Here is a 12,659-nt window from a genome sequence, read left to right as displayed (position 1 = left end):
TTCCGGGGCTCAAACGGAGTCAAGATTGCAACTACAAGTTTGATTTCTAAGTTAAACAACTGACAATGAAGATCCGATTGGTGTCAACTTCGAACCCGTCCGGAATGAAAGTTACAAGTTGTTCCAACTCATTAGCAAAAAACTGGGTTTCCACCCTTCAATCTAGTCAATAATGAAGCTTACAAGTTGTTTTCTGGCTCAAACGAGTCAAGAATGAAACTACACAGTTGATTCCACTTCAAAAACAACCGAAAATGAGCCTCTAATTTTTCCACTTCAATATAGTCAATAATGACTCTCAAGTGTTCGGGGCCTCAAACGAGTCAAGATTGAAACTACACGTTGATTGTAATTTCAAACAAACCGCGAAAACTGATCGCTACAAAGTTGGTTTCGACTTTAAACAGGTCCGGAATTGAAGTTACAAGCTGTTTCCAACTAATTTAGCAAAAAAACAGTTCTTCAAACTTTCAATCTAGTCAATAATAACGCTACAAGTTGTTTCCGGGCTCTCAAACATGAACATACAATGAAATGAAAGTGAACCAAGTTGATTCCAATTTCAAACAACCGAAAAATGAAGCTACAAGTTGTTTTCAACTTCAAACGACGTCCAGAATGAAGCTCAAAAATTGTTTCCAACTTCATTAGTCAAAAATGAAGCTCAAGTGTTTCAGGCTTATTTTTTTCCTTAAAAAGTTTATCTAAAAGCTCAAGAGTCAGAAGAGAATGCAAAATTACAAGTTATTGCAATTTCAAACAACAAAAGCCGAAAATGAAGTTCAGCTCGCTAAGTTGTTTTTCAACTTCAAAACGAGTCCGAAAGGTGCAATTGAAGAAACACATAAATTGCAAAAATTGTTTCACACTTCCAATTCAGTCAATAGTGTGAAGCTAATCCAAGTTGTTTCTAGGCTTCAAACGAGTCAAGAAATCAAACTCTAAGTTGATTTCCAATACTTCACAAGACAGGACCGAAAAATTGCTTAGCGAAGCTAAGCTAGCTAAGCTATCGTGTTTCAACTTCACATGAGTCCAGAATGAACTACCAAGTTGTTTTCAACTTCAAACTGAGTCCGGAATTTGAAAGCTAAAAATTGGTTTCCAACTTCACAGTCAACAAAGTCAATAGTGAACGCTACAGTGTTTCGGGGCCTCAAACGAGCCAAGATGAAAAAAACTACAAGTTGCATTCCAATTTTCAACAACCGAAAAAAGAAGCTAAAACTAAACTTGTTTTCAACTTCAACGAGTCATGGGATGCACGCTACAAGTTGTTTCCAACTTCAATCTTAGTCAATAATGAAGCTACAAGTTGTGTTCCGGGCTCAAACGAGTCAAGATGAACTACAAGTTGATTCCAATTTCAAACACTAATATGAACCTACAAGTTTCAACTTCAAACGAGTCCAGACTGAGCTAAAAAAATATTTCCAACTTCAATCTGGTCAAAGAGAATCTAACCAAAAGTTGTTCCTCCTCCGGGCTCAAACGAGTCGAGAATGAAAGTACAAGTTGATTGCAATTTCAACACAACCGAAAATGAAGCTACAGGTTATTTTCAACTTCAAACGAGTCCGAATGAAGCTAAAAATTATTTTCAACTTAAAATATAGTCAATAATGAAACTATAAGTTGTTTCCAGGCTCAAACGAGTCAAGAATGAAACTACAAGTCGATTCCAATTTCAAACAACCGAAATGAAGCTACAAGTTTTTCCAACTTTAATCTAGTCAATAATGAATCTACAAGTTGTTTCTAGGCTCAAACGAGTCAGAATCAAACTACAAGTTGATTCCAATATCTAATAACCGAAAATGCAGCTATAAGTTGTTTTCAACTTCACATGAGTCCAGAATGAAGCTACAAGTTGTTTTCAACTTCAAACGAGTCCGGAATGAAGCTAAAAATTGTTTCCAACTTCAATCCAGTCAATAGTGAAGCTACAAGTTGTTCTGGGCTCAAACGAGCCAAGAATGAAACTACAAGTTGATTCCAATTTCAAACAACCGAAATGAAGCTACAACTTGTTTTCAACTTCAAACGAGTATGGGATGAAGCTACAAGTTGTTTCCAACTTCAATCTAGTCAATAATGAAGCTACAAGTTGTTTCCAGGCTCAAACGAGTCAAGAATGAAACTACAAGTTGATTCCAATTTCAAACAACTGAATATGAACCTACAAGTTGTTTTCAACTTCAAACGAGTCCAGAATGAAGCTAAAAATTATTTCCAACTTCAATCTGGTCAATAGAGAAGTTACAAGTTGTTTCCGGGCTCAAACGAGTCGAGAATGAAAGTACAAGTTGATTTCAATTTCAAACAACCGAAAATGAAGCTACAGGTTATTTTCAACTTCAAACGAGTCCGAAATGAAGCTAAAAACTTATTTTCAACTTAAATATAGTCAATAATGAAACTATAAGTTGTTTCCAGGCTCAAACGAGTCAAGAATGAAACTACAAGTCGATTCCAATTTCAAACAACCGAAAATGAAGCTACAAGTGTTTCCAACTTCAATCTAGTCAATAATGAATCTACAAGTTGTTTCCGGGCTCAAACGGGCCAAGATTGAAACTACAAGTTGATTCCAATTTCAAACAACCGAAAATGAAGCTACAAGTTGATTCCAACTTCAATCTAGTCAAAAATGAATCTACAAGTTGTTTCCGGGCTCAAACGAGTCAAGATTGAAACTACAAGTTGATTTGAATTTCAAACAACTGAAAATGAAGATACAAGTTGGTGTCAACTTCAAACAAGTCCGGAATGAAGTTACTAGTTGTTTCCAACTCATTTAGCAAAAAAAAAGTTGTTTCCAACTTCAATCTAGTTAATAATGAAGCTACAAGTTGTTTTCGGGCTCAAACGAGTCACGAATGAAACTACAAGTTGATTCCAATTTCAAACAACCGAATATGAACCTACAAGTTGTTTTCAACTTCAAACGAGTCCGGAATCAAGCTAAAAATTGTTTCCAACTTTAATCTAGTCAATAGTGAAGCTACAAGTTGTTTCCGGGCTCAAACGAGTGAAGAATGAAACTACAAGTTGATTCCAATTTCAAACAACTGAAAATGAAGCTACAAGTTGTTTCCAACTTCAATCTAGTCAATAATGAATCTACAAGTTGTTTCCGGGCTCAAACGGGCCAAGATTGAAACTACAAGTTGATTCCAATTTCAAACAACCGAAAATGAAGCTACAAGTTGATTCCAACTTCAATCTAGTCAACAATGAATCTACAAGTTGTTTCCGGGCTCAAACGAGTCAAGATTGAAACTACAAGTTGATTTGAATTTCAAACAACTGAAAATGAAGATACAAGTTGGTGTCAACTTCAAACAAGTCCGGAATGAAGTTACTAGTTGTTTCCAACTCATTTAGCAAAAAAAAAGTTGTTTCCAACTTCAATCTAGTTAATAATGAAGCTACAAGTTATTTTCGGGCTCAAACGAGTCACGAATGAAACTACAAGTTGATTCCAATTTCAAACAACCGAATATGAACCTACAAGTTGTTTTCAACTTCAAACGAGTCCGGAATCAAGCTAAAAATTGTTTCCAACTTTAATCTAGTCAATAGTGAAGCTACAAGTTGTTTCCGGGCTCAAACGAGTGAAGAATGAAACTACAAGTTGATTCCAATTTCAAACAACTGAAAATGAAGCTACAAGTGTTTCCAACTTCAATCTAGTCAATAATAAAGCTACAAGTTGTTTCCGGGCTCAAACGAGTCAAGAATGGAAGTACAAGTTGATTCCAATTTCAAACAACCGAAAATGAAGCTACAAGTTGTTTTCAACTTCAAACGAGTATGGAATGAAGCTACAAGTTGTTTCCAACTTCAATATAGTCGATCATGAACCTCTGTGGTGTGATGTTGAAATTTAGCAAAAAAAAAAAAAAAACTTCAATATAGTCAATAATGAAGCTACAAGTTGTTTCCGGGCTCAAACGAGTCAAGAATGAAACTACAAGTTTATTCCAATTTCAAACAACCGAATATGAAACTACAAGGTTTTTTCAACTTCAAACGAGTCCGGAATGAAGCTAAAAATTGTTTCCAACTTTAATCTAGTCAATAGTGAAGCTACAAGTTGTTTCCGGGCTCAAACGAGTGAAGAATTAAACTATAAGTTGATTCCAATTTCAAACAACCGAAAATGAAGCTACAAGTTGTTTTCAACTTCAAACGAGTCCGGAATGAAGCTAAAAATTATTTCCAACTTCAATCTAGTCAATAATGAAGCTACAAGTTGTTTCCAGGCTAAAACGAGTCAAAAATGCAACTACAAGTTAATTGCAATTTCAAATAACCAAAAATGAAGCTACAAGTTGTTTTCAACTTCAAACGAGTCCGGAATGAAGCTAAAAATTGTTTCCAACTTCAGTCTAGTCAATAGTGAAGCAACAAGTTGTTTCCAGGCTCAAACGAGTCAAGAATGAAACTACAAGTTGATTCCAATTTCAAACAACCGAAAATGAAGCTACAAGTTGTTTTCAACTTCAAACGAGTCCGGAATGAAGCTAAAAATTATTTCCAACTTCAATCTAGTCAATAATGAAGCTACAAGTTGTTTCTGGGCTCAAACGAGCCAAGAATGAAACTACAAGTTACAAGTTGTTTCCAAAAAATGTTTCTCTCTCTAGAAATTTCCTCTCCCTTCTCTCTAGGATAGAACCCAAACCCTAACCCTTAATCCACAGCCGCCTCTTTCTTTCTCAATCTCAAACCCTTTAACCTTATCGCTTTTTTCACCATATCTACACCTAAATTTCTTACTATTATTATTATTAAACACTTATTTATCTACTATCATGAGTAACCGTGATCCTGATGGGTGTCCAATTGATCACGATGGTGCTAGGCTTGAAGATGGGGTTTTCAGCTCGGGTGGTCCATTTGCTGTCCGGGGAGATGTTCTTCACGAAATCCTCTCGGGAGCTAGTAAAGATGTTCATGCTGTGCATCTTGAGACTAACCCACTTGGTGGTGTTCATTCTAACTTCCATGTTAGTAGCTCGGGTGGTATCCCTGTGATGGACCAGGTCACTATTGAGGACTATGTTTCGAGTGATGAGGAGAATCTCTCACCTCGTGCAGCTCGTGATATCTCAAAGAGTGAGACTAGCGCCACGGTACAAGCGGTGTTGAGGTCTTCGAAACATGAACGGGATGCTCTTTTGACAGCGCGTAGTAAGCTTACTAGTGTTTTGGGGTTTCTTAAATCAAAGGGGTTTTCGGAGGAGCAGGTTTATGAGAGTATGAATCTTGATGGGTTTGGACCTCGTTTACCTGTTAGGGATGAATTTGGTCTCCCACAGCTTAGTCAAGCTGTTGGTAAAGCTAGATGCGACCCCTTTGTGGATAAATTGAAAGCAAAAGCTGACGCTCGAGAAGTGTTTGAGGAAATGCCTACTCAAGGTGAAGCTCTGAATTGTGATGTGACTAAAGTGGCTAATGATGCTCGAAAGGAGTCTGTGGGTTTGCCTCACAGCAAAAAGCCCTCTGTTGATGCTGAAATTTCTGGTAATGTTCAAGGTAAGGGAGCTGAGCGTGCTTCTTGGGCTAATGTGGTAAAATCTGAAACTTCTCCGAGAGTTAATTTTAAGTATTATCCTGTAGATAAGGGTTCCATGGAAGTTAATCCTCCAGATTAAGTACTCATGAAGGGAAATGAAAAATTCAGGAATTGTGTTGTTGGCACTTTTTCGAAAGGTTCTCACTCTTACAAAATTGTATCTGAATTTGCTTTTCAATTCTGGAAATCCAAGGGATTAATCTCGGTTTGTCAAAAGGATGTCTCTACTTATGTCTTTCGATTTGCTGATGAATCTGGTGTTAACGAAGTCCTCTCACGAGGCACTTGGTATATAAGTCGTCGGCCTATGATAGTTACTGCTTGGGGTATGAAACCTGGTTTGTCCACCATTACTACTATGCCGCTTTGGATAAAGCTATCCAATGTGCCTGATTGTTATTGGACCGAAGAGGGACTTGCTCGTTTAGCTAGTGTTGTTGGGGAGCCTATTGGAGCTGACCCTCTCACTGCGAAGCTGGACTTGCTACCTTTTGCCAAAATGCAAGTGCGCTATAATCTTGGTGATCCACTCCCTTCTGATATTCAAGCTGCTGTTTTGGACCCTGTTACCATGGTTCGTTCCTCTGTGAAAGTATCAATTTCTTATCCTGTGAAACCTCTCTTTTGCTCTGGTTGCAACTCTTTAGGTCACTCCACAGCTGCTTGCCCGAAGATTATTCGTATTTGGAAGCCAAAAGAATCATCTCCTGTTGAAGTACCCCTTCCAAAGGAGTCTGAGAATACTTCGAATAATGCTACTGTAGCTGATAAACATGATGTGCTGGAGGGATCTGTTAAGGCTACGCCAAGTAAAGAAAATGAATGGACTGATGTTAAGAGAAAGAAGGCTGGGTCTCCTTCTGATTTTGAAGCCTCCCCTTCACCTCCGGTAACTTTTAGAAATTTGAGAGTTGTGGATGAAATTGATGTGAAACGCGGGACTTCTGAACAATCTGATCCTAAAGTCACTCCAAAGAAGCTGACTAAATCTCAGAAGAAGAGGTTGAAAGCCTCTAGGGGTATTGATACCCCTCCTCTATCTTAATTTTTTATGATAGTGGATTTTTGTTCCTACAATGTTCGGGGGCTGAATAATAAAGTGTCTTTTGTTCAAGACTTTTTGAGCGTCAACAAATTTGGTATTACAGCCCTTTTGGAGACTCATGTTAAACAGGAAGACGCTAATTGCTTATCTGCGATTATTGCACCTCGGTACAAATGGTTTTTCAACTATGGGTTTCACAATAATGGTCGTATTTGGTTTGGATGGGATGAGACTCTTTGGAGAGTGAACCTTCTTGACTCCTCTACCCAGCACATCACCTGTGAGGTTGCCCATGTCGATGGTAATTCCTCCTGTCTTCTCACTATGATTTATGCCTACACCGATGGTATTTTGCGTAGGCAACTTTGGTCTGATTTGGCAAGTCTCCAGCAGCGCTATTCTGACGGTAACATGCCTCCAAGGTGCTTAATGGGTGATTTTAACACATTTCTGCACTCCTTTGAAACTAACGGTAATATGCCACGTCGCAGAATTTATTATGATGAATTTAGCAGCTGTGTTTCTTCTTTGGGGTTGACTGATTTGAGGTATCTTGGGCCTGTTTTTACTTGGTGGGATGGCAATCTTTCTGAACCAGTAACTCGTAAATTGGATAGAGTAATGGTAAATGATTCTTGGCTCACTACTTTTGATTTGTCTTTGGCTTATTTTCTCCCAAGAGGGCTGTCAGATCATAGTCCTGCGGGCGTTCACTTAGGCATTGTTCGTGAGAATATTCACAAACCTTTCCAGTTGTTCCAACATGTCATGGACAATGAATTGTTTTTATCTACTGTTCAAGCTGCTTGGAGTGCTCCTGTTTGTGGAAATTTGTGGTACACTCTTACTACTAAGTTGAAAAGAGTTAAGTCTGCTCTAAAAGAAATCAATAGTAGTGGTGGTAATCTGCATAACATAGTCACTCAGGCCAGGGCTGATCTCCTTCAATTTCAAGCATCTCTCCCAAGCTTACCTTCTTATACGCAGAGACAAGATGAAGGTGTACTCTGTTTACAACTGCAGAAAGCTCTTTGTGCCGAAGAAGTATTCTTGAGGCAGAAATCCAGAATTAGATGGCTTAAACATGGTGATAATAATTGTAAGTTCTTCTATAATTCTTGCAAAGGTCGTTGGAACACCAATAAGATCTTAAGTATTACGGATGATACGGGTGCTGTGCATGTCGGGCATGCTAATATTTCTGCGGTTGCTATTGACTACTACAAAAATCTCCTTGGGACTAGCTTCGATATAAATGAGGACTTTGTTAATTGGCCTGAGTTGCAGAGCTTAAAACAGTTGACTAATGATGAAAAGTTGGCGATTGACAAGCCTTTCACTGCTGATGATGTGTTCAAAACTTTTAAGGCAATGGCTAAGGGAAAGAGTCCAGGCCCTGATGGTTTTCCCCCGGAATTTTTTGTCAAAACGTGGCACATTGTTGGTAAAGACACTTCTAATGCTATTCTACATTTCTTTGCAACTGGTCAGCTTCCCAGAATAATAAACTCCTCAGCTATTGCTCTTATTCCGAAGGTATCCAATGCCACCCACATGAGACATTTTCGCCCCATTTCATGCTGTAATGCAATTTATAAGTGTATTGGAAAGATGATTGCTCATCGAATGTCTTCAGTAATGCCATCTCTTGTTTCTTTAAATCAGACCGCATTTGTTCCTGGAAGATGTCTTGGAGATAATGTCTTCCTAGCTCAATCTTTATGTCGAGATTACCATCTTCAATCGGGTCCTTCTCGTATTGCTTGCAAGCTTGACATTAGGAAGGCTTTTGACACCTTAAATTGGTCTTTTATTTTCAATGTTTTGGCTGCCATGAACTTCTCGAGTTTGTTTATCAACTGGATTCGTGTTTGTGTTACTTCATGTATGCATTCTGTTAAAGTGAATGGTGCTCTCGAGGGATATTTTTCTGCTAAGTCTGGCCTTCGGCAGGGAGACCCTATTAGTCCTTATCTCTTTGTTTTAGCAATGGAAGTTCTTAACATCTGTTTTGCAAAAGTTATGGAAGGCAGCAGCTTCTCTTACCATTGGAGATGTAGTAAACTGAATTTAACTCATCTTGTGTTCGCTGATGACTTATTGGTTTTCTGTAAAGGTGATTTACAGTCTTTTAAAGTGTTGATTGATGCTGTCAGATTGTTCTCCTCCGTCTCTGGACTGAATCTTAACCCTGAGAAATGCCATGCTTTCTTTGGGAATGTGTCTGTTGATGTTAGGTTGGCGGTCTTGATGCATTCTGGTTTTGCCGAGGGACAGCTACCAATTACTTATCTAGGTGTGCCTCTTCTGACCAAGAGATTATCTGCAAGAGATTGTCAGCCTCTAATTCACAGAATTTGTAGTCGAATTGAGATGTGGACTAATAGATGTATTAGCCAAGCGGGGCGTCTTCAGCTTATCACCTCCATTCTGGGAGCTTTTCATAGTTATTGGGCTCGCATGCTTCTTTTTCTGCCTGTTTTGGTAGTAAAGAAAATTAATAGTATATTGTCAAGATTTCTTTGGGCTGGTAACTTAACAACCAGGTGTGTTCACAAGATTGCTTGGAAAGATTGTTGTTTTCCGAAAGACGAAGGAGGTTTGGGTGTCTCTAATTTTTCTACTTGGAATGAAGCTGCTGCCATTTTTCAGTTATGGAGGATTATTTCTAAAGCTTAATCCTTGTGGATTAACTGGATTTATTGTTATGAACTTAAGTGCAAAGGGTTTTGGACTATGTCGGTTCCTGAGAAGAGCTCTTGGGTATGGAGAAATATTCTAAATTGTCGTTCTAAAGCTGCTGAGTTCATCAAATATATTCCTGGCAATGATTCTGGTTTTCTTTTATGGCATGACCCGTGGATTAACAGTAAACCTCTGCTACATCAGTTTGATGCTTCTATAATTTCTGCTCTCAATTCACAATCGTTGGCGACTATTGGTAGTATTCAAAATGATGGTGTATGGGTTTTGGGTGTTAGTAATTACCAACCAGTGCGTGATCTTCGTACTTTCTGTGACAATATTTCGATTCGGGGTTTTGATCGTCTAGTCTGGGATAATGGAGGTGGTAGAATAGTCAATATTTCTGCCATTTATCATTCTATTCGCAGCCGTTGTATTCCCCCCTTGTGGTTACCGTTTGTTTGGAGCAAGTTCAGAGTTGCTAAGTTTGCTCTCATCTCTTGGCTTATTATGCGGGAAAGACTTCTTACTAAGGACAGGATGCAGAACTTTAGCATGAATGTTTGTCAAGTTTGCGTTCTCTGTGGACAACCAATGAAACTCACAAGCATCTTTTCTGCGACTGTGTTTACACAAGGTCTATTCTTAATGCGTGCCCCATGAATGTCTCTACTTCATGGAATGATATTTGCACGGGAAGTGTCCTTACATCTATTGCAGATTCGGTTCGCACTCACATTGCCTATTTATTTATCTCTGCCACTTTTTATTATGTTTGGATGGAGAGGAATTGTCGTTTGCATTCTCCTGGTGTTTATTCGCCGCCTGTTATCATTAGGAAAATCCACGAGATGATGAAAAATAGATTGTTCTCATGTGATGCTTTTATTAAAGCTACGCGCTTGGACATCTCTTTGCTTAGCTTTATTTTCTGAACTGTTAGTTTGGAGGTATTAGTTTGGTGGGTCCTGTTTTATGACCGTTTGTATGCCTGGTTGAAAACCTTTTGTATTTTCTTTTCTTGTTTGTTTGGCCTTGTTCGCTCTTGGCTTTTCCTATCGCGGGGTATGCCCCTAGAATTGTAATCTTTTTCCTTTTATAAAATCTTTATTTAGCAAAAAAAAAATGAAACTACAAGTTGATTCCAATTTTAAACAACCGAAAATGAAGCTACAACTTGTTTTCAACTTCAAACGAGCATGGGATGAAGCTACAAGTTGTTTCCAACTTCAATCTAGTCAATAATGAAGCTACAAATTGTTTCCGGGCTCAAACGAGTCAAGAATGAAAGTACAAGTTGATTCCAATTTCAAACAACCGAAAATGAAGCTACAAGTTGTTTTCAACTTCAAACGAGTATGGAATGAAGCTACAAGTTGTTTTCAACTTCAATATAGTCAATAATGAAGCTACAAGTTGTTTCCGCGCTCAAACGAGTCAAGAATGAAACTACAAGTTGATTCCAATTTCAAACAACCGAATATGAACCTACAAGTTGTTTTCAACTTCAAACGAGTCCGGAATGAAGCTAAAAATTGTTTCCAACTTTAATCTAGTCAATAGTGAAGCTACAAGTTGTTTCCGGCCTCAAACGAGTGAAGAATGAAACTACAAGTTGATTCCAATTTCAAACAACTGAAAATGAAGTTACAAGTTGTTTCCAACTTCAATCTAGTCAATAATAAAGGTACAAGTTGTTTCCGGGCTCAAACGAGTCAAGAATGAAAGTACAAGTTGATTCCAATTTCAAACAACCGAAAATGAAGCTACAAGTTGTTTTCAACTTCAAACGAGTATGGAATGAAGCTACAAGTTGTTTTCAACTTCAATATAGTCAATAATGAAGCTACAAGTTGTTTCCGAGCTCAAACGCGTCAAGAATGAAATTACAAGTTGATTCCAATTTCAAACAACCGAATATGAAACTACAAGTTGTTTTCAACTTCAAACGAGTCCGGAATGAAGCTAAAAATTGTTTCCAACTTTAATCTAGTCAATAGTGAAGCTACAAGTTGTTTCCGGGCTCAAACGAGTGAAGAATGAAACTACAAGTTGATTCCAATTTCAAACAACCGAAAATGAAGCTACAAGTTGTTTTCAACTTCAAACGAGACCGGAATGAAGCTAAAAATTGTTTCCAACTTCAATCTAGTCAATAATGAAGCTACAAGTTGTTTCCAGGCTCAAACGAGTCAAGAATGAAAGTACAAGTTGATTCCAATTTCAAACAATCGAAAATGAAGCTACAAGTTGTTTTCAACTTCAAACGAGTCCAGAATGAAGCTAAAAATTGTTTCCAACTTCAATCGAGTCAATAATGAAGCTACAAGTTGTTTCCAAGCTCAAACGAGTCAAGAATGCAACTACAAGTTAATTGCAATTTCAAACAGCCGAAAATGAAGTTACAAGTTGTTTTCAACTTCAAACGAGTCCGGAATGAAGCTAAAAATTGTTTCCAACTTCAATTCAGTCAATAGTGAAGCTACAAATTGTTTCTAGGCTCAAACGAGTCAAGAATCAAACTACAAGTTGATTCCAATATCAAACAACCGAAAATGCAGCTATAAGTTGTTTTCAACTTCACATGAGTCCAGAATAAAGCTACAAGTTGTTTTCAACTTCAAACGAGTCCGGAATGAAGCTAAAAATTGTTTCCAACTTCAATCCAGTCAATAGTGAAGCTACAAGTTGTTTCTGGGCTCAAACGAGCCAAGAATGAAACTACAAGTTGATTCCAATTTGAAACAACCGAAAATGAAGCTACAACTTGTTTTCAACTTCAAACGAGTATGGGATGAAGCTACAAGTTGTTTCCAACTTCAATCTAGTCAATAATGAAGCTACAAGTTGTTTCCGGGCTCAAACGAGTCAAGAATGAAACTACAAGTTGATTCCAATTTCAAACAACCGAATATGAACCTACAAGTTGTTTTCAACTTCAAACGAGTCCAGAATGAAGCTAAAAATTATTTCCAACTTCAATCTAGTCAATAGAGAAGCTACAAGTTGTTTCCGGGCTCAAACGAGTCGAGAATGAAAGTACAAGTTGATTTCAATTTCAAACAATCGAAAATGAAGCTACAAGTTATTTTCAACTTCAAACGAGTCCGAAATGAAGCTAAAAATTATTTTCAACTTAAATATAGTCAATAATGAAACTATAAGTTGTTTCCAGGCTCAAACGAGTCAAGAATGAAACTACAAGTCGATTCCAATTTCAAACAACCGAAAATGAAGCTACAAGTTGTTTCCAACTTCAATCTAGTCAATAATGAATCTACAAGTTGTTTCCGGGCTCAAACGAGCCAAGATTGAAACTACAAGTTGATTCCGATTTCAAACAAC

General features: G+C 37.8%; 1 protein-coding gene across 1 annotated transcript; it reads left to right on the top strand.

Annotated features, from left to right (window-relative positions):
* The first annotated feature begins 9,365 nt into the window (after positions 1-9,365).
* Positions 9,366-9,977, top strand: LOC135149451 (uncharacterized). Its single transcript, XM_064085179.1, has one exon. It carries the CDS (start codon positions 9,366-9,368, stop codon positions 9,975-9,977), a length of 612 nt encoding a protein of 203 aa, XP_063941249.1.
* The last annotated feature ends 2,682 nt before the right edge of the window (positions 9,978-12,659 follow it).

Source organism: Daucus carota, chromosome 9 (assembly GCF_001625215.2).
Source record: "Daucus carota subsp. sativus chromosome 9, DH1 v3.0, whole genome shotgun sequence".
Lineage (NCBI taxonomy): Eukaryota > Viridiplantae > Streptophyta > Magnoliopsida > Apiales > Apiaceae > Daucus > Daucus carota.
Note: the sequence above shows the minus strand (reverse complement) of the source record. Positions and strands in the feature narration are given on the sequence as shown.

Coding starts and splice junctions, on each gene's coding strand:
- LOC135149451 (XM_064085179.1), top strand. CDS start 9,366: ATGTCGGTTCCTGAGAAGAGCTCTTGGGTATGGAGAAATATTCTAAAT.